We start from the raw sequence: 27,803 nt of genomic DNA on the forward strand, positions 1-27,803 counted from the left end.
TAATATAGATAGTCACAACCGCTTAGTGACTGCTTTTTCAAGAATTTTAGAGACAAAGGGGAGGGCAGATATAGATCTATAGTTGACTAACACCGCTGGATGAAGATTAGGCTTTTAAGAAGAGGTTTCATAACATCTACTTTAAAGGACTGGGGTACATAGCCTGTTGTTAAAGACAAGTTGATCATATCTAATAAAGAAGAGCCAATTAAGGGCAAAACCTAGTTGGGATGGAGTCTAGTAACAAGTTGATGGCTTAGATGAAGAAATTGGACATTAGCTCGTGAAGGTCAATGGGAGAAAGCAGTCTCAGGTTTAACAGCTGTTTCTAAGGTTTCTGTGTTTGAAGATAAATCAGTACAAGTTGAGGCCAGGAGTTGATACATTTTTGTCTCTAGTAATTTGATTTTTATCATTAAAGATGCTCATGAAGTTGTTACTGCTGAGGGCTAAGGGAATACATGGCTCAACAGAGTTATGTCTCTGTGTCAGTCTGGCTACATGGCTAAAAAGAACATGTTTTTATATTCCTCTATTAACAATGAGTAATAGGTTGGCCTGGTATTGCAGAGGGCCTTCCTGTATTCTGTTAAAGGTTTATATCAGGGACCCCAGCAAAAAGGCAAGAGGACAAAGGTGTAAAAAAAGGAACTTTTCTTTAATAAACTTATAAACCAGGAACAAAGTAATTCACATAACTTAACTAGAAAAGTGAGCAACCAAAAAACAGGGCCCAAACTCAAAAGGGTGGTCAACTAAACAGTACAAAAACTAAAACTTCAACTTAACATAATCAAACAGACCTGCCACGATGACACACCAGGGGGTTATATAGACAAGGAGTAGTCCTAGACAGACACACAGGGGACAACACCAACATTAAATCTAAGACCTCTGGCTATTCAAAGATACTCAAACTAATAAACAACAACAAAGCAAAATAAATGATTAACAAAGAAATAATCAGCTCACAGTAACTAACACAAGAAACAAGAAGAGATTTTAAACCAATTAACCAAAACCAGCCCCTCCTTCTTCCTTCTCCCTCGTGGTTCCTTCCACTTCCTGTTGATCGCCCTTAAAAAGCCAACTTCTTCCGTTTTCCAGCCTTTAACCCATGGAGCTCAGGAAATAAAAAGGTAAGTATTACTTTGCAAATAAAAATCTATTTAAACTAAACTGTGTGCAACCAAATAGAAACTGACAGGAAAAATAAAGTGTATTTATGAACTCAAAAGACTATGTGTTGTGTCATTACTTGAAACGTTTGTGTAAAATGTGATAAAAAAAAAGAAATACTAACACTGATGGGCAGCAGCTGTTTACAGTTTACATAAAATCAGTATTTGCATATTTTCTAGTGCTAGATGTCAGCTGATGAGCATGCAGACAATGGGGGACAAGATTCAGCTCTCTGCTGCTGTCTCCAGGTGTCCTTATCCCTGGCTCTTAAACCTACAGTATTGTCACTGGTGGTGCAGGCTTCCTGGAGGATAGGTAGTCCCCCCGGGTCCTCAGTTTCCTGGAAGCTCCTTCATTGTCCAGAAATGACAGCAGGCTGTCCTTGCTATTTCCCTGAGGGTTGAAGGTCCTGTCTCTTATTCATATAGGAGCCATCTAAATAATTTCCCCTTGTACTTGACAAAGCACAGGACACACTGCCCACACACCTCCAATCAGAAGACCCTTTCTGAATGACACTATTTTTTTTCTGGGAAGAAGCTGATAGTCTTCATTATTTCCCATGCACAGCAAAACACAATGCATATTATATATTGTGATTAATTCCTGTTATAATCCAGATTCCAAAGAAGTGTTATGTGTTGTATGTTGTGGTGTGTAAAAAAATGCTACAAGCTTGTTCAGCTTCCCCACCTGTACAACTTTGCTGAGTTAGTTACCACGGAATATTACATTTGTAGCATTATCAAGTTTTAAGAGCAGAATTATATGAAATGTGACACATTTGGGCCACACCTTCAAACCATTGGTAACCAATTACAGGCTGAAATGTCCAAAATCTCTCTTTCTCTTTGGTATTAAGAGCTTTACCAATAGTGATGAAGCTCATTTCATTGATGAGTGCATCTATCACTTCGTGTCCTAATTTCAAGTACGACCTAACTTTACCCTGATGGAGTCTGCCAACACACATCAATGAAACGTGCAGCAGGAGCACAGTTGTAGCAACACTGTTTGTAAAGCTGTGGACACTGTGATGCTTACTTTGTGCTTTGAGCCTTCCTCCTTGCATGGCATCACATTACTCTCTTACACACATGGACATTTAGTTTGGAAAAATAGGATTAAACCAGATTACGAGACTGGATTTTGCAATTACGCCTCCTGGCGTTTTCAGCCCTGTTTCCGTCACTTATTTGATTTCAAAATGTTCATCACATCACCATTTTTCAACATGCAGTAGTGTTGTAGGCCTAGCGGATGAATGATCCCAGCAGTAAACTGAGCTGTCAACATTTCCCAGAAGAGCTGATGAATGATGCATTTCAGAAGCTCCAACAGCGGACAGCTCCGCAAATTACAGCGCAGAGACGCTGACGGCTGTGATTGGCCGCGAGCTGCAGGAGCAAGAGGTCACCTGCTGGAAATATAAAACAGGCCTGATCGGAAAGAAGGCGTTAGTGCCTGCTGAGTAGGTGAACATTCACTCTCAAACCTGCACCGTCTGGACGCACGGAGAGGGGGTTTGTCTCTTCTGTCCAATCATGAGACTCGTGGCTGTGGTTGTTGTGTGCGGGCTGATTGTTGCTCAGGATGGAGACAGTGTGGGAGCAGCTCTGCCGGGATTTGACTCTGCACAGAGGACACGTGCAACAGGTGGGAAACCTAATAAGAAGAATTTTAACTGAAAATGGTGGACAGGTAGAAGGTAACTAAGTAACACCCAGGAAGGTGTACTTCAATACTATTTTGAGGTACTTGTACTTGCCTTTTTATGCTTTTTTCTACATTTCAGAGAGAAACATTGTACTTTGTACACTACTATATTTTTTGACAGCTATAGTTACTCTACTGATTACGATTTGGCATACACAACATATGATCACCTTATGAAATGTGATATAATATGTGTTTTATAAATAGCATGATAATACAGAAGTTGGCCTGGCGCACCCACCTCAGAAAATTCTGACCAGACACCAGAAGTCAGACTTTACAATGATCACATTTTCTGTAACTGAATTGCTCGACTACTATAGTATCTTATTTCCAAGATGAATTCCAAAGCCAGCTCCACAAGACAGTAACAACATTTGGGTGGAGTGTGGAAACAGTAAGACCCGTATTTATTCATTCTGTGCATGGGGAAGTACTCAGATGGAAATATATTGAGCAAAATGCTGTTTACAGTGTAGTGCATCAGTAAAAGTCCAATGCTAAAACGACTGCTATTACAATGACTACTACCATTACTAGTACCACCACTCACTACTACTACCACTACTACAAATAATAACAATAATAATAATAATCTGAGAAAAGAAAACATACATTCAGTAGTAGGTGAGATAAATTAGTCTTCTCTAACTGCCTATTTGGAGTCGGACGCTCTCCCAGCAGCAGGCTCCAGCTGTAAGTGTGTGTCCAGCTGTGAGCTGATGTGTGCTGCTGTTCTCCTCAGGATCAGTCCTCTCTGCACTCAGGAGAACTGCAGGAGAGTTTCTGGCGGAGGATCCCAACCCATGTTTCTCCCTGAGAGAGAACGAAGACCAGCGGCAGCTCCTGTGCAATGACCGCAGGAGTAAATTCAACTTCAACCCGTTTGGCCTCCGCTTTGGAAAACGCTATAACGGCTACATTTACAGGAGAGCCGTTCAAAGAGCCAGGACAAATAAGTTTTTACCCCTGTCTCTCTTATCACGAGAACTGGAGGTGCATACCTGAGATAGATTTGCCTTCCTCTGAGGATTTGTTACCCATTGGTGAAAAGTCAACATGTGACAAGTTTTTCCAAGTGTTAAAAATCGGCGTTTTACTTCAGATGACATTATGTTTCTGTCAATAAAACTTTTGTACCAACCTTTACTGTAACATGATTTTAAGATCGACGCAATTTACATTTTGTGACATCTCAGTCTGTAAGAAGTCATCTCAGCATGTAAGAAATCCAAGTTAAACAGTCCAGCAGACCTTTATGTCGAAGGGAAGTCATTCTTCATTTCACAATAAAGGACATTATGGTGAAAATAAAAGGCTCAATTTTAATTCCCTGCTACCATAAGGTGGCACTACAGACAACACACAGAAGTCCATTAGCTGCACAAAGGACAGATAAAAATAAATAATTAGGAAACAAAACTAAACAACTCTTCGTAATAAAGTATGCATTACTTCATATGTGTACTTCATAATACAGTAATGTATTGTGATGTTAGAAAACTGTGCTTCATAAATATAAAATTCACCCACTAAAAGTACTATATTTACAACAACAGACAAAGAGTTAATGTCACATGTAAAATCAGTTATGGCTTCTGCCAACAATTGCAATGTTTTGTTGAAAATAAACTCCTGTTTATCTGTCCACAACCTTCTTGATGACAGAAACTCTCAAACTCTGGCTCCACACGCTAACATGTAGATTTCTCATTAATATCAGGCAATTTTGAAATGGGCAGGGATGAATGTTATGTACAGTCTTTAAACAGATTCTCTTCAGTCATTTAAAATCCAAAATTTAAAAGGAGACAACCATGTATTTAATCAGTGTAAGCTCATTTTTGGATTCCCAGATTTTCCTTTAGGCAAGCTTCTCTGCTTAAATGTGTTTGTAGCTCCTGAAATCATAATTCCACTGACTCTTGCACAGGGTTCTGATAATGTCAACATTTCATCAACTGTTATGTTTGAAGGAATGGCCTTACTTACAGAAATACACTTTTTTGCATTTTACTGGACAGGATTCTGGTTGAAAAAATTCAATCCATTTTTTTCTCATATATCATGCTTTTGTAGTTCTAAACATAACAGTTTCAAAGATCGTAAAGCTTACTGTTGAACTTTAAAAATGTATTCACAGTTTAGATATACTGAACCACCAAATTAGTTAATTACAGTATGTGGTATACATTCCAAAAATGTTCATTGCTGTTTGAGCTTATAGGTGCAATTTCAATGATTAAATGTAAAACATCCAATCATCCTGCTCTGTCTGAAATGACTGCTTCTTTCTTAAGATGGTGTTCATTCTATTTTTCCATACAAAAATAAATGGTTAATGAAAAAAATAAGACACTCACATACACATGTTACCCGTCATGAGGTTCAAATTTATTAAGTTACACGTTCCTGATTCCAAAACAGTTTACAAGACAACGTCAGACAGTCACAACAGTTGTTTAAAAAAAACAACTGGAGCTGAAGGCCTCCACTCTTCCCTACTGCTCCATCTCCCTTTGCTAATACTGAGGAAACAGGAGGGGAAGAAAAATCCACCTTCACAGTCACAATGTCACAATTTCATTTTTTGACCTAAGTGTGCAGTCATCTATCTGTCTTTAAGATGAAGGCTGGAGGAAAACAGTGTCTTTAGGATTTTTAGGGTCCTTCTCTAGACATTTAAGGTCTTTCAGTGATTCCCTGCACGGAACTAAGTACAACAACTCAGTACAGAGAGTGCCGGAGGAGGACAGTGACATTTCTGGCTTTTTGAGGGTTGCATTTGATCTTGGTCCAAACACAAGAATCTATGAACAGTACAGTTACACAGGTCATCTTACATGTCCTAACACAAACACAGTAACACAGCAACTTCAGCCTACAGACTGTTGAGTGTTGGGGAGCAAATGTGCTTATTTTTTAAAAGGCGCATACCAGTGTTTTTTGAGACTTAAAGGTAACAGGTGATTGACCTGAAGTAGAATTTGAAACAATGCAGCACTGATAAAAAATCAATCAAATCAGGCCCCTGCATGTAAAGCAGAATTTTTCACTGGCACAATTTTTTAAAACACTGGTATTGTCTTTCACAATAAGAGCCATACATCCAAAAGAGAAAGGGACGTTAGAAAAGGAGTGTGCGTGTCAACAGACCTCTCTGGATCATGGCTACATATAACGTGGGTGGGTATGTTCAGATGTCTTTCAGGTCCTTCTGAATGCCCCACAGCGTGTCAGCGCTGTTCCTCAGCTGGGCCACCTCGGCGTCTGTCAGGGTCATGTTGACCACGCTGCTCACGCCGGTGCTGTTCAGCACGCAGGGCAGAGACAGGAAGACCTCCTCACCAATACCATACATGTCCTGCAGAAATACACACACACAAAAATACAAAGAGTTAGGTGAGGCAGAGGAGAATGGATGCATGTGATCATTTGATAGAAAGACCAAAGAATAACCACGTAACCAAACAGCTACTTTATTTAGCCTTTGGATTGTGTGCAAGGCTAAATTACCAACCAGGCATGATAGGCAACTGCCCTGAGGTGAACCTGATCATGACTGTGTGCATAAATCTACGTGCATGTGTTTTTATGTATGTGTGTATTTCCTGTGTGTGTCTGACCTTGACCATGGTGGAGACCGGATGGACACGGCTCATGTTCTTGATGATGCTCTCAGTCAGGTCTGCCACGCTCAGACCAATGGCCCAGTTGGTGTAGCCCTTCAGCTTGATGACCTCGTAGGCACTGAAACACAAAGCAGCGCCCCGTTAACATCTGAGATGTAAAATGTTGCTACAAAATCCATAGCAACTTTATAGAAAGTCTGTGATCTTACAATAACCCCATAAAAATCTGACCCCAATAGACATGAGATCAATTTCACAGTGACAAAGGACACAAAGAGAATTTTCCATTTATATCTATATCATACAGGATCATATATTGTATGTGAATCTCAAAATACATCATTTACATCATCTATTCTTTCTATAGTGTAAAAATGACATCACATTAGCATGAACTACTTCACTGTGTGTATTTTCAACTAATGATGTCATGAGAATATTCTTAGAGTAATTTAAGCTGCCACAAACTGCTGATTGGCCTTCAGTGTGTGTATCTTGGATGCACAGCCATTAATACACAATTGCCTGAGCTCTGACAGGCAGTTAATGGGTGAAGCTTGCATTAACAGTGCCTGGGTTACAATCCCACTGGGGCCACTTGAACTAAAATCTGAACTGTAATCACTCATGGCTCAGATAACAGAAGCACTCACAGCTCTCCCACTGACAGACAATGTTAAATAATGACAGAGAATCAATGTTCATGCACATGATAGCAGTTATCATCTGATTTAATCCTGGAGATATCTTTAATCTTCTGGCCTCATGTTTTATCTCCATTAAACAGACAGGATGTCAAGATGCAGTGTGTGCTCTGAGAGATAAAATGACTGTGGCTGTGTCTCCTCATCTAAACTGGTTTGATGTAAAAAACAAGAAGGATTGTTGTGCATAAACTAACCTCTATAGAAAAGATGTGTACTTGGTTCTATTACAGAAGAAAATGAAAGCACTGCATCTTCTCTTCTCTTGAAGGTATGCAAACTGGCAAGAGGTCATACGAGGGTAAGCTTCTCAACAATGAACAGTCTCTCATATAGCAGAGTGTTGGCTAATTTGATCTGGCAGGAGAGTTCAGCTGCAAGAGGGAAGAATTCAGCTGCTGGAGGCTTAAAACCAGCAACAAAACCAACACTCTTCCAAAGTTTTTGACTTTGCTTCCAAAAAAATACTTTGTTCTGAAAATTAGGTTTTGCTATGTAAAACTATGTCCAGAGTAAAGAATGAACTTTCATACTTAACTTGTCAGGTAACACGGGGAAGAGATTCTGGCAGAAAAGTGAATGAAAAGTGGCAGTGAAACCTACTGTTCAACATCAATAAAACCCAAGAGAACCTTAAAAGAAACTGAATCATGGAGAGACTGTCATGGACATCACGTATGTCGAGTCTGGTACAGAAAGCTCAGAAACAACTGTATTTCTTCAGGAAATTTAAGAGCAATAGAAAGCATCCTGACTGGAAACATCACTAACTGGTGGGATGTGCACAGCTCAGAGCAGCAGCAACAACCTGTTCAGCTCATCAACTCCCATAAACCCATAAATAATCATCTATTTTTCAGACTCATTATCTATTCATCCATTTATGATTTTTTGTTTTGGGAGAAGAATAAACAGACTATGACTATTTCATTCTACAAACCTGTGTTGTACAATGACAAATACATGAACCTTGCCCCTTGAAATCATAAGTACTAAAAACTAAGAACTCAATCCTTACTTGGCTCATACTTTCTCTCTAGACACCTCTCTCTTACATCCAGTCACACAAACCACACCTGTCCACTACCGCCTTGTGTGTGGCCTTCCACTGTTCCTTATCAGCATCAGTGCCAATCTCAGGATTCAGCTTCTGCAGGTTGACTCCTGCCACGTTAGCGCCACTCCACACTGGCACTGAAGTGAAAACACATACAGTTAATATTACACTATGTCTGATTTTCAAGTAACATCACATTTCCAGCATAAAAAAACAGACAACATATCTCACAAATTCTTGTCTGTCTGGTCTGGTGTACCCACCGCTGGTGTCTCCATGCTCTCCCAGCACCCAGCCGTTAAAGGAGCTGGCGTGAATGCCGAGGCGTTCGGCCATCAGGTAGCGGAAGCGGGCCGAGTCGAGGTTGGTGCCACTGCCGATGACACGGTGCTTGGGAAGACCACTCAGTTTCCAGGTCACATAGGTCAGCACGTCCACTGTGGAGGGAGCATTACAGGCCGGTGTTATTGATATGTAACACACACAAGTGCACGTATGCAAACAAACCCAAAGATGGTCGCGTGGGTATTAGCGTATTCACCAGGGTTGGACACCACAATGAGTGTGCAGTTGGGACTGTATTTGACGATCTGAGGAATGATGGACTTGAAGACGTTGACATTCCTCTGCACCAGGTTGAGGCGGCTCTCTCCCTCCTGCTGGCGCACACCGGCCGTCACCACGACCAGACGAGAGTTGGCTGTCACCGCGTAGTCTGGAGGAGGAAGAGAGAAGGTTAAACAAGGTCTGTGGACTGATGTCTGGAGACGTGATTCCCACTCTCGTGTACAGCGCAGCAGTGTGTGAGCAGGAGGTCCTGACCTTTGTCAGCGACGATCTTGGAGGTCTTGAGGAAGAGGCTTCCATGCTGCAGGTCCATCATCTCTCCCTTCAGACGATCCTCCATCACATCGACCAGAGCCAGCTCATCACACAGGTCCTATCCAGAGGAGGAAGAAAAGGACAGAAAAGTGTCTGTGATTGTGGAGGATGGGAAGTCACATTCAGTTTGGGTTTTGGGGTCTTACTTTCCAATTTCCAATCTCATCCCCTATTTGTCTGGAGGGTTTTTGAATTTTAATCTCAATTTTGATGGCAATGCTTTTTAAACATCAACTTATGTTAAATATGACAAATGGACTTCCAATTTTATCAAATCATTGCAATCTAATATAGTCATTCCTGAGCATCTACAGTTTGTGACTCACATGTAATGAAATTTGCATTTATCTACTGGGATATATTAACAGCATATATGTAAAACAAATGACTACAGAACAACAAAAATATCACCTTAGAAAACTCATAACACCTAAGATACACATCATTTTTATCTAAAAAAAAATTCTCCTTGCACACCTTGCCATATATGAACATATACAGAATGAATATTAAATAATGAACCTAATGTGTTATCAAATACTTTGATTCAGTAACTGCCACAACTGTGTAAGCAAGCAAACAATGAACACTGGGAATATGATCCAAATGCAGGTGCCAGTGATTTTATTCCACGGTGGCTGACCCAGGGACTGGAGAGACATCAGCCAGAGTGCTACACAGAGGGACCTGCTATATGAGGGGCACCAGAGGGCAGTGCTCCCCAATGTCATTCACTGTGGCCCCTCACTTGCACAAAAGCACGTCAAAGTCCTTGTTCTCTCCATCATCACTGCAAGTCTAGCGATGACTGGTGTGTATAGAAATACACAGTAAAGTTTCTACAGAACACACTGAGATTATTTTAAACTTTTGCCTGTGGTGAACCCTGAAGCCTGTGTGAGAGAAGGTCAGTCTATATAATGACGTGACACTATGATGTCATTATAAAGACTGTGGATGGATGTGAGGCCAAAACATCTAAACGTTTGTGCAAGTATCTCACCAAATGGGAGCAGGTTTACCAGTAGGCCGGTCAAAGTCATGCCTTTTGTAAAATATGCCACACAGATTTTAGTGTATCAAACAGAGGGGTAATTGATGTGAGCCAGCACGACCCATCTGCCAAGCATCAGTGTGCCCAAAAGGTGCAGAATCATCAACCTCCAAAAAAAAGGTCAAAATCAATTCATATAGTTTGTAAGATATAGTGTCAGCTGGGTCCATGACAGGCCAGTTCATACTGTCACAATTATACAAGCAGGGAAACAGAACATGATCCAAATGCAGAGAGACAGCTGGTGGTGCAGGCGCCAGAGGCAGGGCTAATGCAGTTCAGTGATTTTATTCACACAAAAAGATAAATAAGCTAAAATAGTGAGGCAGGCAAAGGTCAAATCAGCTCACTTTGTTACTTCCTACATTAAGTAAGTGACTACAACTTGAAATGCTGTGAACATCCCTGCATTATATAAATGAAAACACAAAAGGCCATATAAATTCAGCTCTGTGCTACTTAAGCACAAGTACGCACCATCACTCACACATTGTGCTTCACCTGTGATTTTGAGGAAGGTTACAGGCAAGAGAGTTAACTGGTAGGAAAGGGTGATTATCTTTTCTATTTTTCTCTCCGAACATGTTGTTGTGTCTTACCCGCAGCAGGATGCTGATGGCACAGGCCATGCCCACCTGGCCCACCCCAACCACTGTCACCTTGCTCCTGGGGGGCTCAGAGGGGCTGCTGGCCAGAGGGCTGATCAGCTTCTGCAGCACTGAGGACATGATTGCAGCTGCAGGGAAACACAGAGAGGACACGTCCTGGTGAGCACAGCAGTTCAAACCAGACACAAGAATGAAACTTCTGCTTCAGTCTAAACAAGTCGTTCAGCCTCCAAACCTTGTTTTTCCTACAACAAGCAGTGTGCAGACACTACAACAGCACTGTATCCCAATGGATTACTGCATCAACACACATAGTCTGCAACACTAGCTAGGGACATACATATTTCCACTAACAAAAGCAAAGAAAATGTTAATGAATAGTACAGTTGCAACTAATCATTATTGTCATCATCCAAAAAACTGGGGAACAATTTTACATTTAATTGAAAAATTGCTTTAAATGGTCAATAAAATGTTCAACCAAAGGCGAAAAAAATTCTCAGAGCTCAAGGCGACCTTATAAAATGTCTTGTTTTTCCCAACCAACAGTCCAAAACCCAAAGAAGTTCAGTTAAACAGAGGAAAGCAGCAAATAATCACAGTGAAGAGGCTGGAGGCAGAAAATATTTACTTGAAAAAAATATTCAAATAATTAATCAATTACCAAATTTGTTGCCAATCAACTAATTGATTACTTTCTCAATCAATTCAGCATTCAATTCCTCAATCTCAAGCAAATACTAGACTACATACATATTTTCACTGACTCAAACATTCAAAAACATGAAAGAGCAGTTGCTGCCAAAATTATTTTCATTAATGATTCATCTACTGATTTTTTCTTAGAGAGTTTGATTCACAATAGTATAAAATGAAGGGACGCTCAGACTTGAGAAAATGGAACCCTCATGTGTCGTATTTTTGTTCAATAAATGATTCAATCATTGTTTCAACTAATCAACAGGTCTGGTTTTTAAAAGGAAAACAAGTATTTCTGCAAAACACACACAATAATCATCAGAGGGGAATCATTCCTAGTGTCAATAATGACAAAATAAGTTACACCACTAACAACACAACCAATCCTGGTCCAGGACCATGGCACAAACACTTACAGGAGGACGAGCGGATGGGCATCAAGAAGCGAGACATCACGGCAGTGTTTGAGTGCAGGAACCAAACCCAAAAAACAACTGAACACTGACTGAAACCCAGTGTCCATTTTAAATACTGAAGGCTTATCAGGTGTGTGACAGTCACAGTCATCATTCTGTTCACTTTCAGTAGCAGCGTCATCATTGTTCCAATGTGAACACAAAGTTTTCTGACCATCATGCTAATCTGTGATATGCACACAGTTGTGATATGGCATGATATGTTGTGATATATGATATCATGGCCATTATCATGTCCATCCCCACTGCAGAGACTGTGCTGTATGACATTGGCAGTAGTTATCATTTCTGATGCTGTCATCCTCTGACACGACATGGCTGATTCAGACACTTATCACAGGTATGTAGAGTTCTTAGTTGCCTAAAGCCTGATACTTTAGATAATTTCAGAATGACAGCATCCTGCACCGAGGCTTCATGTTTTCTGTGTGTTTGTTATAGTCAGGAAATTTACAAATCTACTTGAAAAAACGAAATGTAATTTTTTTTTTTATTCTATTCTGGATTTCACAGAGAGTCAGTACAGAATGGCTAATGATTCATTTTCCTTGTTTTTGTCAGAACATGTGCTGCAGTGATCTCGATCAGCTGTAGCGTATTTAGCAACAAACTGGGTCAGCGTGAAAGTAAGGAACTGCAATAATCCAGCCTGGACGTAATGAATGCGCCAGTACCATAACTTCAGTTTTGTCTGAATTTTGTAACAAACTATTGCAGCTCATCCAGGTCTTTGTGTCCTTAAGACAAGCTTGGAGTTGTGGAATAAAAGAAGATAATCAAATGTGATGAAGCATGGTTCTGGTTATTTTAAACCATTTCTTAATTAAATGTACATAATAATTGCTACATTGTCATATGTACCGTTACCACAATATAAACTAACATATACCGTGATAGAAGATTTTGGCCATATTTCCCATCCCTAGACTGGGCTTGTACCAATTGGGAATTGCATATCGCATATTAACAACTGCGAGGACGACTGATGATTGATTTTTCCTGCACTGATATTAAGGCAATTTTAGCTAACTAGGAATCTGCACCATGCTGTGCAGTCAGGGATGTTTCTGGTGGAGTGGCATGAACGGATGAGCATTCTATAAGAAGAGTTAACACTGTGGATACGATCTGGATTGTGATATTAAAGATAAGATAATGTTAAACGGAACATGATGCTGTTGCTACATTTTGATGCTACATTTTTAAAAGCAAGGTGGAGCAGAGTGTGCTGCTGTCACAGACAGCAACAGCCACATCTCACGTGCTCTGTGATACGTGAGGAGTTTGTTAAGCTGCTGGTTTATGTTTCAAAACATAAAGTTTACTTTTTGAGTGCTTAAAATGCATCTGTTCAGAACTCTAATTCACTTTCCATTTTGTTCTAACATTAGCTTAAAATTCCCTTGATTATAGAATCTAACAGTTACGCAAAATTATCACAGTCAGCTCAACTAGTCGTGATCATGTAATAACTGATGCAAGCCGAGTTGCAGACACACACAGGCTGAAGTGCATGCAAAGGTAAAAGAAGCTTATCTGGTGTATGTGCTGGGTGAGCACTTGCCAATGACTGAATGCAATGTTTGGATTTATTATCTATTGTTTAATACATCTTTAATGATAAGACAGTCCAGCAGCTCGTCCCCCTGGATGTAACCCTGTAATCCCCCATCAGCAACAATAATGACAGACCAAACACTGTATATGCACAGATACAGAACATCTTGTCCTAAGATATAAATGCCGCTCAGCTGCAACAGTCACTCTGTCGTTGTTTGTTGTCCTTTCTGCACCACACGATGGTTCATTTGGGTGAGCTTCTAGTTTACCTAGATTTTACATTCATTGCAACATTTTTGTTGCATGTGCTCTGAAAGCATCCGTCTGTGTGATGGATGACAGCAACACCCGTGTGATACAGCTTTGCTATGCATGTGTGTGAGAAAGTCTGTGACGGTGCACTTGTCTGGAGGGAGACTGTTTGTTTTAAAATGCTGCTTTAAAATCACATTCTTTAGTGTGGACACAGCTGGAGCTGCTTGTTTTTTGTGTGAGGTGAATCGATGGGGCATTGCTATTCTACTTTGCAGATGTAGTCTATTGTGCGACTGAAGCTGCTGTGTAGGGTCTATGCATACATCATTTACCACAATTTTAAGAGAACAGCCAGCATATTGGTACAGGAAAGCTGTGTAATAATTTTCGCACAATTTTTTAAAGCAGGTCATTTTGCTACACATGCCACACCAGATGCTTTCATGTTTTAATGCATTTTCATTCAAAATGGGTTTTTTTTTGTGTAGTTATTAGATCTGTAATATAATGTTTAAGATTAACTTATCCTACGTAATTAGTTTCTCAGTATATTATTTTTTCTCCCTGCATGAAAACTGGCTGCCATGATATAACTTTGTTTAGAATTTTGGAAATAAATGATGACTTCAATAAAAAAACACTATAAACACTACAAAAGATTTAGCACATTTCTAGCAGGCTTCACAATTGTGTTTTATGTGAAATACTCACGTTTTGCTCATTTCCATTTTATGCTACACATTATGTACGAAAAGTATTCATCCAGTGTATTAGCAGGGTTTGCAGAGCACTGCAACAGCTACATATATTGCTAAAATAATCTTACAGCTTTGTACAAGTGAAAATAAATTAACCAGGGCTGTTTATACATGTTTACACAAGATAGATGACCAATACAAATTTAGCTCTAATCTCATATGAATGTATAGAAAGACTGATGTATATCAGGATCTTACTGATGTAGAACTTTAAGAAAAATGTATTTTTTCTTTTTAAGCTGATAGAAGTTTTATTTTCAATAATGACAGAAAACTCTGGAGGGACTGATTCACAACGTCTTCTTCAAAGAAAAATTATTGTAAGAGTGCATGTAGTGTGAAGTGGGATGTGTGGTTTGACCACGTCCTGGGTGTAGGATTGGCCTGAGCCATTGGCAGCACAGTGGTTAAACACGTGTCTTTAATCAGATTCAAGCTGCCACTGGTAGCCAGTGCAGGGTGCAGAGGATTATTCACAGAATAACATGAACAGTGACAAGAAAACACACTTTAGTCCAACATAACTGTCTAAAAAATAATGAAAGCACAAACTTAGAAATGTTGAAGAGAAAAACTGAAACCACACACACGGTTGTGCTACTGAAGTTTTTCCTCCACTTTAGGGCCCCCCCTGAAATATCTGCAAACAAAAAACCTTCAACACGCGTCAGCACGTCTCTCAATTCCCAACAAACTTTGCAAACACTTCCGTCTCACATTCTCACACTTTCTTACTTCCTTACTGTCTTTCTTTCCATGTTTCTGTCATTCAGTTTAGTGTTACATGCCAATTATGCACAATAGTCAGGACGAGGGTGGCACACCAGTGTCATGGTATACTGTGGTATGAAAATACATTTGCTTATCCAATTGAATTCTACTGTATTAGTGTTATGAAAAATATATTTCAAATTTATACCAAGTTTCACGTCTGACAGGATATAAAATTTTGTGAAATTACAATAAAGAATTTGTTCAACCAAAAAACCTTTCTGCTTTCATTCCTTGAAGGTTTCATTGTAAATAATAATAAGATCAAATTAAATAAAATCGTATTAATCGTGATAACTAGGGTGTTAGGGATAATTAAAGGGTGGTTAGGGTAACCCTCTCACCCCAGGCAGCAAGCAATAGAAATAGCAATGGTACTAGCAATAAAAAAAAGAAACTACAATATAAAAAGTTGTATTGTATATGTAAGTACATTTCATCCAAAAAGACGAAAACAAATATCCAATGGAAAATATTTGAAACAATATTTGCACATCAGTCCATTAAAGGGTCATAGCATTGCAACCCTACTCAGGACGATAGATAGATAGATAGATAGATAGATAGATAGATAGATAGATAGATAGATAGATAGATAGATAGATAGATAGATAGATAGATAGACTTTATTTATCCCACGCTGGGAAATTGCAGAAACCGACAATTATTCAAAGGAAGCACAGAGAGAAGAAACAGTTGATTGTTGATCGTAACACGTGGAAACACAGCACTGATAAGCTGTCAGCAAAAAAGCAAGCAACATGCACGTTTCATATCAAGGTCAAACTACTTTGAAAACTTTGAAATTGTTGGACATAATGAGGAGCTGTTCACAAAAAATGGGGCACAGTGTACAACTGAAATCAGGGATTTCCCAATGTTTTTATATCACTAACCTCTGGAGACATGATAGACTGCTGAGAGGAAAACCAGACTAGCTGTGAGCTATAATTTTTTCATGATACAACTGACTGTAGAGGGGAAAATGGTACCCTTAGAGACAGTAATATAGATTATGAGAAAGAATGAGAAAAGGCCATTAAACCACTCGTCTGACACCCAGTCATCCCGACAGAGATCCATGCATGTCACAGGGCCTGGCCTTGCTCATCAAAGACCAAACCCTGTGAGCTCATGGTGTCCTGTGATATTTAGCCTGCTGGCAAAGGCAGCTAAAAGTTAAAATATTAGCTTATCAAGGTCGAGTTGCACTGGAAACAGGAGGTCCAGGGGCGATCGTTCGTGTCCATGAAGGGACACCCCAGCTCTATAAACTGGGCCATCCAGCTATCTGCTATTTCTGCAGAGGACAATAGAGCTGATGAACAACACAATGCCCCGTTTTCTCCACATGCTCCAGCCTTCATGCTCACAGGGTGAACTTCATGTGGCCTATCACCACAGCCTGTGGGATGTGTAATGGTTTTAGTAAGATGATATGCTGGATTTGTGCCTCTCTTTTACTGGGATTTTAGTGGAATTGAGGTTATGTAACAGCCCGGGCCTGAGCCCTGCCACCCTGCTTGATTTTGGCGATGCTGAGAGACCCAGTGAGGAAAGACTGCGCTCCCCTTCAACGACATCATCATTCACACATAAAGGAAATGTGAACGTAGCGCTTCTTAATGAGAGAGGCTACAAACTCCGAGAGAGGAAGAGTTCAAGTTCCCTGCGAGTTCAGTAAGAAGGTGTTTCCTCTCTGCGATGCTGCAAACACACGAGCCAGCCTGAGTCAAGTGCACAGCGCTGAAATGCGCAGAGATGATGTAAAATCATAACCCGACAACATTTTCATTCCATCACAGAGCATCCTAACAGGCCACAGCAGCTGCATTCAGGTTGCTGTTCACTGGGACTGAGGCTGAAATCAGCCAAATTTAGCACGTAATTAAAAATCATTCCCAATCATACCTGAAATCAGAGATTTTGAATGATCTAATGTGGCGCAAACGTGTATGAAAGCTCCCTCTAACATGGTTAGAAACAGTTCGATCATTTTCAGTTTAACTTGGCATAAATTGAAAATGGTCTCCCTCAGCGGGCACTCTGAGCATCCATTGCAGCTCGTGCGCCCAGCACGCACCACTGTGCGCCAGCCGACGAAGAAAAGCGCGTGTAAAAATCCATTCTGCAGAGTACTCACAGGTTCTGTCTGTAAAACTTGATCCTCGATGTTTGGTCCGGTGGAGGAGACGGTGCGGCGTCCGGAGGCTGGCACAGAGATGGAGATAAGGCTCGTGTGAAGCTGCTCGGTGAGGATGAGAAGGAGGAGGAGGCGGTGGATGGCTTACCAATGTGACCAAGCTGGGTTCACATGAGAGGAAGGGGTGCAAAGCCAAGCTGCCTGTGAGGCACACCTGTCTGCAGGAGGCTGACAGTCCTTTTCCCTCCTCAGGCTGACTTTACCAAGTCATGTTACCTTCCTCATACCGTCTCTTTTATTTGTAACACAAACGCTTTTCAGAGTCCTGAATACCCTAAATCCTCATGCAGGACAGAGAGGACATTTAATAAATGTAATAAATGCGCTTAATAAATGTGGAAGGAGCTGATGTCCAAATAACCCAATATTAACGTCGGCTGGAGGTTTTTTTTTTATTTCACTCACGGCTCCCCTTCTTTCCCAGCAGAGATGTAGGAGCCAGTGACTCGCGACGTTGCCCCGTGTCCCTAAAAATAAATACATTTGTAATAATTAAAAAAACCCTCTGAAAATATAGTTACTTTATTTTTCAACATTGGCATGTTTTTGTCTGATACTGATGACCAGCAGTGCTAACCAAGTACATTTACTCAAGTTCTGTACTGTTACTACAGTTTTGAGGGACGACTTTGTTTGAGTGTTTCCGTTTCTGCCTAAAATATTTAATTGTACTTCAGTGCATTCCAGTGCATATTCTATCCTTTACTTCACATTAGATATTACCAATTTCCTACATGTTCACCATCTCTAACTTGTTTCTAACCTTTCAGAAAGCCTTTGGATTAAGACAGCTTCACAGAGGCTCGAGGACTGTGACCATGCACATCTGCACATGTGAATAAAATTCTTCTCTGCAGCCATGTCTTCCTACAAAAGCTGAGGAGAGGTTGGAATTACCTTATCTGAGTAGGGTTTAGATGAGTTTTTGTGCAAGTCTCTTCTTGGCTTTGTGCCTATCAACCAGGTCTGTGTCGAGTGATTTATGGGTTCAGTGGTCACTGGATCACAGAGAAACAGAGGAAGCCTATGAGCAGAGACACAATATTCACCCACTCTAAATTGTTTTCTTTAATCATTTGCCACAAAATTACCTTCATTTATTCACAAATGATCCTTTTATGCAAACTCTTGTTTTTATATGGGTTGGGACAAAATGTTACATGTTTAACTTTTATACATTAGAAGCAAATTATTGGGCAATTATTCAGTTTCATAACGGTGCTAACTACAAGTACTGCTGGCCAACACATTCATTTGAACATGCTGTTCTTTGCATCCTCACCCCACCCCCACCCCCCCACCCCCGGCTGATGCTGCACATGTGACACATGATGATGATGATGATGGCGTGGTGATACAGGCTGGTACCCAATAGGACGCCGCAGTCGTGCCTCTCCCATCATCCAATGGGATGCTGATCCCTGGAAGGTGCCCACTCAGCCATTGTCTGTGTGTGTGTGTGTGTGTGTGTGAGTGAGGGCTGGAGAGGCCATTGCATGTGAACAGTGAGGAGAGCGTCGGAGGGATTAGATTGGCTAGTGAAAGAACGTGGTGCAAACAGGCTGTTACATAACACAAAGCCCCCCCATGAAGCAGCCTCACTCTCTTTCTTTATCACTCTTTCTCTCTCTGTCTCAACAGTCTCACATATTCCTCCCAATATTGTGTACAGGCTTTATCTATGAGGCTGCTGGTTTGGAGTTAAGAGAGAAGGATGATTCTTGGGGGGAAAATGTAACCAACCTGGATGCCAATATATCCATGTTTAAGATCAGTTCAAGTTGCTTTCAAGTGAGTTTTCTTGCCATTTACAGAAATGGTACAGAAATATACTGTATTATATAGACATAGATTTTGTTTCTTTTTTTGCATGGTTCTTACATTTTAAAAAAGGAATAGACTAACAGGAAGTGGAAAGCAGGAAGACAGAAATATTATTTTAAAGAAGAAAGACAGAGAACATACAGGTCACACATTTAGCCAGAAAAAGAAAAGTAATGTAAAAGGAAAAAAGAAATAAACACCCAAATAAAAACAAAAAGAAATACAATTATATCCAACATGTACAGAGCTTTTGGCTTGTACAGCTGTGCTGGGTTGCCACTGAGACTGTTTAGCTGTCATGTGACCTGTGAACTTCAGCTCGCTGATTGGTCATTGTTGTGAAGCAGACCACACACTGTTGTGTCATCTGCAAATGTGACAACAGCTTTTGGCTCAGACAGCAGCTGGGCAGGATCCCTGCGTGAGTGGATTTATAAAAGGTTTTCAGACAGTTTAAAACAAAATAGAATAAAATCAATTGTCAACAACATTTTCATATCAAAGGCTCACTATTTTCCAAGAATTTTGTTTCGGTGTGGGTGGAAAGGCCACTGAGGCAACATTTAGGCCGTTATCAGATACTAAATCTCTCCAATAGAAATAAAGAAAGCAGCTGTGATCATTTGCTGATCCTCTTTGATATAACCTCAATTGAAGACAGTACAAAGACAATATATTTAATGTTCTTCCTCGTCAGCTTCTTTGATTTTCGTAATTTGATGCAACTACTTTCAAAGGAGATGGGACAGGGGCAACAACAGACTGCGAATGTTGTGGAATGCTCAATAAACACCTGTAGCCTGTTCCACCAGCTGTATATAAGTTCTCTCTTAAATTAGGGTACAAAAGCCACACTAAACCGTACGTTGAAACTAGTTAGCTTAGTGTTTTAATCAGCCAATCTGTTCCCGATGCAACTTTTTCTGGTCACCACATTATGACCACAGAACAGATCAGTCCAAGTCAAGTTTCTAAGTTGTCTGTCCTCATATCTGGGACCCTTTGACTTGTTCACTTCCAATCTGAGGCATAACAGCCAACGGCCAATCCAAAAACCCATTTCTACTTAATGTAAGCACTGTATCATACATAACAGTAGAAATGCAGGTCAGAAACACAGAGCATCGAGGCTTGGTCCAGTGAAAACATAAAGACAGGGTAGTCATCATCAGTTAAACACTGATGACTGAAGTCATTTTGACAGGTAAGAACCCCTGTGCAGCACCCTGCACCCTGCTGCAAGGTCACTGCATGCAGGATGGAACTTGTTGAGTGTTGAGTGTTGTCTTACTAGGAGTTTGTTTGGTCTGTGTCTGCCTCATTATACACAGAAAGCAAAGAGTGGGGCTGATGCACTCAGTCAGATGTATCTGTGATGTATGAGTAAAACATAATGCGCATTCTTTATTGTGTCAGGACAATCTTTAATGACCATCATCCCCAGATACACACACACACACTCAACTCAACTTGAGCATGAAATTTCATTAGTGACCATGGACACAGTAGTTTGGAAGAAAATCACATACAGTCCAATTAAGTAGCTTTTGCTTTCCTTTCAAGAGTGAGACGTTCAGATTGCTGTCCATCTCATGTCTGTGTGTTCTGTACAGAGCTGGAATCATGGTGTAGCTCACCTAGCTTAGCATAAAGACTGGAAGCAGGGGGAATCAGTCAGCCTGGCTCTGTCTAATACTGACATCTGATATCTATCTTCTTGTTATGGTCTGAGTTTTCATTTTGCTTCTGTTTGGAGGGTTCTGCGTCCTGGGCCTCTGTTTCTCTCTCCAGTACTGCAGGCTGTGGCTGGGGGGCGTGGCTGACCTACTTTCTGGCTGTGTGCAGCAGGGCACACCTGATGGCACTCTGCAATCAACTCACCTCTCCATAAAGACCGGCTCTGCCTCCACTACTCTGCCAGATAATTCCGTCTCATTCTGTAGTGCCAGGTTCAGATGGCTTTGTCTAGGTTCTCTGAAAGTTCTTCCTGTTCTGATCATTTTTTCTTTTGTGCTCTTTCAGATTGGTGCCTCACCGACACACCTCTCTTGGATTTTCAGCCAGTTTCAGCAGCTGCAGCCTGCAGGGATTACTTTTTTTTCTTGTTTGATTTTGTGCACCTTTTCTGTGTCTCTGGTGAGGCAATAAAGACCTTGTTTAACTGCCTTGATGTCTCCTGCCTTTTTGGGTCCAGCCTAGAACCCAGGCCATAACAGTTCTCCTCTGACTCGAAAGAAGAAAGAAAGCATATTTCCCAAAATGCTCAACTTTTCTGTTAAAGTATTTGTCATAATAATTGTGTTAGTGTGCATCATTCACTTTGGAGAATGCAGTATGCATAATACTTTCTGTATTATCTAAAATAGTATTTTCACATCAATGCAGATGTGATCTGCTTTGCTTCTTTCTTATTTAGTTTTATTAATCATGAAACGATGAGAAACACACATGCTCACATTTGTATTTGCTGACACTGTGCTGTCCTTCTATTGCCAGGTCAGCAACTACGTCCTCTGTGCACTAGCAAGGTCACCAGCAGAGTGAATGTACACAGTGCGACTGCTGGCTCTAAACTGAATCACATACATAGGTCAGGATTACATAATGAGAGGTGAGCTGCTGCACAAGTTATTTATATATATACAAGCACACATTTAATATGGGAATTAAATTGGCACTATGTGCCAATGTTTACAGTTTATTAACACTGTGCAAGTTCACCCTGCTGACCTAGAGAGGCAACCTAAAGCCTAAAGCCTCTAACCAATCAGGACACATGCCATTCCCAGGCAGCAGCAGCCACCAATCATAAAGCAGCATGTGGACAAAAGCACCATTTCTGTGTTTGTCAGTCAAGGATAAAGTTTGGCAGTCGGTGGGGCCAGCTCAGTCAGATGGAACAACCCCACAGCTAGATAACCAAAGCGGCCTTACACAACTGGATCCAGGGTGTGAAGTTAGGCTGTATCAGTGACTTGTGCTCATTTAAGTGGAGTACAAAATGTCAATTCAAGTTCCTCCACAGAGTTAAGTATAAGCATATTATCTTTTCACCTCTTAATTTCCTTCTTTAGATTCCCACTACAGCCGGGACGTAGCATCTGCCACCTCAGCCAAACATTTCCTTTGACCCTGGTGTTTTGAGTTTACTGCTCATGACCATCTTTGTCGGTTACTGGGGCGTGAAAATCCTTTTTTAGATAAAAAGGACAAAGACTGATGTGCATGGTGAGATTAACCTGCCATGGGGCCCCAGGGTAAAAATCACAGTTTGAGCACGGTGCACAGTGTGTTCTACCACCTGGTCCCAAATATGCTGCTGTTTAATTAAAGCACATTAACTTTTAATATCCATGACATGAGCACTGTAATGTCTATAATGTCTTAATGGAGGACTTAAACTACATTTGGACACAGGGAATGCTCTTCAAGAAAAGGCCCAATACCTGGGGGTCTGCAGCCATGTTGCCTGCTTTGTCTGGTTCATAGTATACCCTTCTTTTAACTCATTATTTTGGTTTTTATGCTACATTTACTGTATGGTTCAGTCTGACTGGCCGCATCAATCATCAGGTGTCTGTTTTTTAGAGAAAAGGCTCTGATAATCCCACCGTACAATGCTTGCTCAACACTAAACAGCAGACAGACATAGTTCCCTCAGGTATATTTATATTCAGTATATTTAACCAGAGCTCACTGGAAAGCAGTGTTACTACTGAGGAGTTATCTTGGTGAAACTGATTAAATTTAAAAAAACTACCACAATCAGCTGGCAGCCCAGAAATCACCACTGTCAAGGTGTGTGACTACATGCATGTGTCAGTGTGTGTGGAGAGGTGTGTGTATGTGTGTCTGTGGGCGGGGTGGACATTGGCCGTGATCCATTGTAGGGGTTTGGATGATGAGGGAGTGAGCTAGGACTGGTCGGTGAGGAGAATGATGGAAAAAGTTCAGATGTAGCCTAGTTTGAACGTTGTTTCTAATTAGGGGCAGAGATCAGGGGCTACTAACATTTTAACAATTTTTGCACCAGCTGTAATAGTTCCAGTGTAGACATAAGTTACAACTTAAATCTCACAACTGGCCCTCAGTAGGTGTAAAGTCCTCTGTAAAGCAGGACCTAGGAACCTAGGAGGACGAGGAGGGGAGAATTACACCAGCAACATGTTCTCTGTGACAGCAGAGAAACTAATGTCAGCGTAGCACCACACCATGTTATAAGACTGGTAACCTGAATAAATTAGTGTTGCTACTTAAGTGGACTGTATGTGAATAGTGTTGGCAGGAAAATATATGGGGTTAAATAACTACTCATTTGTTTTCCATTGTAAACTACTGTTATGTGTTTGTTATAACATTACAATTTCAACTGTCCAATAATACAGTGCCATTATATTACCCTGTGTTATAGTTAGAGGTTTAGTCCTCAGTTGCTGTCTGTATGTTTGGATCTGTACTGCAGTGATCTGACTGTCTAAGCAGTTATCTGGGACTGGGTGCATGTTTGATGGTGGAGTTAAAGTGGTCCAGTGTGTTACCGTCACCAGCTGTTAGCAGGTCAGCAGTTCATGTGAGACACAGCACGAGTTAAAATCTCCCATGAAAAGAATGACTGAGGTTTTTCCACAGTGAAAATTTGCTCAGCCAGCGAGCATGGAGCTTATAGATATTAGAAAGAAACATAAAGAAATATGAACACCTGCGAGGATGACAGATGAGATGTTTCTCTTACAGTAAATGTGGTCTGCACTCGATAAAAACTGATTTCAGGACACTGGAGCAATATTAATACGTTTTTACTGCATCCCCGCCCTGCAGCAGCTGTCTGATAAGATGTTATCCAGGTGATGTCTTCATGCAGCAGGTTTCATAGAAAGAAGGAGTGATTTGAAAGTTGTAACTGTTCCGTAAAAGCAGATTGAGTCATCTATTTTAAAGAAGAGAGTGCACGTTTGGCTTGCAGGCGGACGGAAGCGGTGTGCCAATACAGCCATAGCAAATGTTTTTCAATGTGCCATACATAAATAAAAGCAAAATAACAACCATACAGAAAATATGGCCAAAAGAAAGCACAAAGTATATAAAATAATAATTCAAAAGAGTGCGAAAAGTTCAAGTAAAAATAAAATACAAAGCTGATAGAACAGAAGGAGCCTCAACTGTGGGGTTATCTCCTTTGAACACTGAGTAGAGAACCAAAGAGCAAAATTAGAACACATTAGGAATAGAGCGCAAGTTCTAGAGCTCAATCATCGGCACAGAAAAAGAGAAATGTGCTTAACCTGGATTTAAAAATTGCGACAGTGAGGGCACAGCAAAGATCTTCTGGCAGTTTGTTCTAGTTGCAAGCTGCACAACATGTAAATGCTGCTTCACCATGTTCAGTCTGGCCTCTGGGCTGTGCTAGCTGATCTATTTTTATCTAGCTTTCTATTTTATTTACCAAAAATAAGTCAGTAGCCTTTATCAACATCTGCAAAGTGTCACAGTCTTGGCTCTGCAGCAGCAGATGCCCAGCTGTATGCAGTGACAGGTGTACCGTGGATGCTGTAGTCCGTCTGACTGTTCCTGCCTCGTCCTTGCTACTTTCCAAGCCTGCTGTGAAGTGGATTCTTCCCACTGTAAATTCCTCACAGCAAGCCAAGCCAGGCCTCCTTGTTCACATGACCAGGAACACTGTTTGCTATTTCAGCGTGACCTCCAAATCTCAGCACGGGGACAGAAGGACAATGGCTAGATGCATGAATGCACAGATTAATATGCTTGCCAATGCTGTCCCCTCCATCCTGTTCCTTTTCACTGTGGAATGCTGTTGACACTTTCCTGCTTCACTTTTGAACTTGTCAAGTAAAGATGGTGAGATCAATGAAAGTATAAACTAGTCCAAGTATCTTGAGATGATCAAAACCTACACTCCTTTCTGCCGTTTTGACAAGGCTGGATTATCAACTGGGAAAAGAGGACAACTCTCCCAGGGGCCCCCAAAAGGCCCAGGCATGGCAGTTGGATTTGGCCATTTGATTAGTTTGTCAGGGAGTTTCTATCATTAAAGTCAGGCCTGCAACCTCAAGGGGGATGAAAAGGTGACAGTTTCAAAATCAAGCCCTTGCAGGGATCTGACATTTTAGACTGAATAATAAGAACAACATAAAACAAAAATCAATTGCTCAAAACTGATGCACTGGTGCTATTAACTACCGGACTGCAATGAAAAGTATACTGTAAATTCCTGATATAGAGACAGGACTGGTGTCCTCTGCAACTTTTTGATGAAATTATGAGATTTTAATTATCATAATTATTTTACAATAAATCTCACAATTGAAGAATGAAATAAAATCAAAATATAGTATGAGAAAATGGAGAGATCCTCCCAAGCTCTCCTAAAAAAGTCAGACGATCCTCTTTTCAACAAGAAGGAAACAATTCAATACCCTCCCACTCCTAATTTCAGTCTCTTAAGATAATACGAAAAGCAAAGCATATTGTCAGAGTCCAAACACTGAGAGGAATGTATATGTACATAGCTGAAAATGATCTGAGTGCAGTAAAAGTTCCCCTGGTCAATCAAACCTAAAAATCATGACTGTAATATCTGGCAAAATAGAAATAGCTTTTTGAGAAAAATCCTGCTGAAAAGGTGTTAAAGCTGGAGGTTGAAAGGGGTTGCTGGTGCGTAAAATTGAAATATTTGCAAAGTGGGATGGAAACATAGTTTGTATTGGACCTGATGATAAAGGCCAAAGCCTAACTGTCCCTGATGGAGCTAACAGCTGTTTCCATCAGCAGTCAGATATGTTTGTAGATGGAGCCAGAAAATAGACCACAGATAGTGTTCAAGCTGTATGAGAGTCAGCAGCAAGAACAATGCTAACAGACGGGCCATCGGGCCTGTAGATCGCAAATATGGAACAAATTTACAGGTTACATGTGGAAATTACGGTTGTGATGAGACTGAAAAGCAGATGTGCAAATCATATCTCTGTGAACCTTTCTGTCTCTCATAGTGTTGATGTATTATTCAGTGAGATAGCAATGACATTATGATCTCAGAAACACATAAATGGAATCCATTTCCTATGACCCCCTGCAACCTCACCCTGTCAGCCAGGCCTGTTAGGCACAAACATTCACTGAGATGCATCCTTTTTCCAACAGAAGACAGCACTGTCGTTGCCGGTGTATAAACAGCTTATTTTATGAGCAAACAAATGGATTCTAACGACAGCAGACCCAGGCAAGGTAAATTTGCTCACCTTCCTCTTTCCCTGCGATACATTACTGTTCACACACACATTAGCTGCTTCTAACCCAATCTGAAAATTTGTGTGTGACTTTCATGACGGCTATCTCCTCCCCTAAAATTTGACCAAGGGACCCGTTACTACTAGCATCACGAGGAAGTGGTGGTATAATACAATACTAACTAGCAGGTACGGTGGATGTATGAAATCCAGAATGAAATCCAGCCAAAGCTACAAAAAGCTGAGATAGACCAAACCTTCAGCGAGGCTGAATGTTTGAGAACTCTTGCACCAACCTCTCTCCTCTTTCAAGGAAATCCTCTAACAACTTAAAAACACATTGGTGAGATATTGAATGTTGGAGTTTATTATATTGTAATTTGTAATATTTTTCTGAAGGAAAGGATCAGAATACTCCTTGCGTCCCCACTGAGTGGCTTGTGGAGTAAGCGTGCCCTCTAGTGGTGGAAAACAGCCGTGTTAGGGGTTTCATTATCTCACTTCAACAGGAAAACGAGGATTTTAGAGTCCTGTCCCCGCCAAGGGGTCTACATCCAGCTGTGTCAGCCTCCCACAGAGACAAACGGTAACTTACAGCGGCGCCTATGCTCTCTCCTCGACGTGTCATTCAGGAAACTGAGAAGATGGCGCGCTGAGATCCAGTTCCGGGTCACAGGTAGGACGACGGAGGAGAGAGAACCGAGCAGATCCACTTCCAAGGTCCTGAACCAACAATGGCTGCCAGGAGCAGCGTGGTTTCCATCACAGGTCATCAAATTCCAAAGTATGTGTTAATACGTACTGCCAAATAATATCAGAAAAAAACTTTTTTAGATTTAAGTGGTGAATGTTTAATATTTTACGATAAATTCACATATATTGCACAATTCATGCGTTAGTAAATTACAGGTTGCATGCCTCCACCAACCGGTCAAGGTGTAGTGACATCTATGTGTCCACAGACTGTAGTGAAAACTTTTATTTAATAAAAGGTATTAAGTGTATTAGCACAACCAATGAGCATGTGGTGATATGGATGCTGCAGCAAGAAACGTGGATGCTTCAGACATCTTCAATCCGGCAGCACAGATCTATACGATCAGCAGCTTTAAGGTGGTCGCCCACGACTAGTGTCACCAAGGCAGAATCTGACCAAATGTGAAATATGATCACAATCT

The 27,803-nt window shown here is 40.8% G+C and overlaps 2 protein-coding genes across 2 annotated transcripts; one reads left to right on the top strand and one right to left on the bottom strand.

The window, feature by feature from the left end:
• The first annotated feature begins 2,717 nt into the window (after positions 1-2,717).
• Positions 2,718-3,906, top strand: kiss2 (kisspeptin 2). The gene is made up of 2 exons (XM_041964140.1): positions 2,718-2,838; positions 3,644-3,906. Exons 1-2 carry the CDS (start codon positions 2,727-2,729, stop codon positions 3,904-3,906), a joined length of 375 nt encoding a protein of 124 aa, XP_041820074.1. The 5' UTR covers positions 2,718-2,726.
• Positions 3,907-5,279: 1,373 nt separating this feature from the next.
• ldhba (lactate dehydrogenase Ba) lies at positions 5,280-17,598 on the bottom strand. The gene is made up of 8 exons (XM_041963546.1): positions 17,498-17,598; positions 10,827-10,963; positions 9,114-9,231; positions 8,833-9,006; positions 8,555-8,728; positions 8,311-8,428; positions 6,525-6,648; positions 5,280-6,262 (listed from the first exon to the last, which is right to left on the bottom strand). The coding sequence occupies exons 2-8, from the start codon at positions 10,953-10,955 to the stop codon at positions 6,095-6,097; spliced, it is 1,005 nt and encodes a 334-aa protein (XP_041819480.1). The 5' UTR covers positions 10,956-10,963; positions 17,498-17,598; the 3' UTR covers positions 5,280-6,094.
• Positions 17,599-27,803: the final 10,205 nt, after the last annotated feature.

The sequence above is a fragment of the Chelmon rostratus genome, chromosome 22 (assembly GCF_017976325.1).
Source record: "Chelmon rostratus isolate fCheRos1 chromosome 22, fCheRos1.pri, whole genome shotgun sequence".
Taxonomy (NCBI): Eukaryota; Metazoa; Chordata; class Actinopteri; order Chaetodontiformes; family Chaetodontidae; genus Chelmon; species Chelmon rostratus.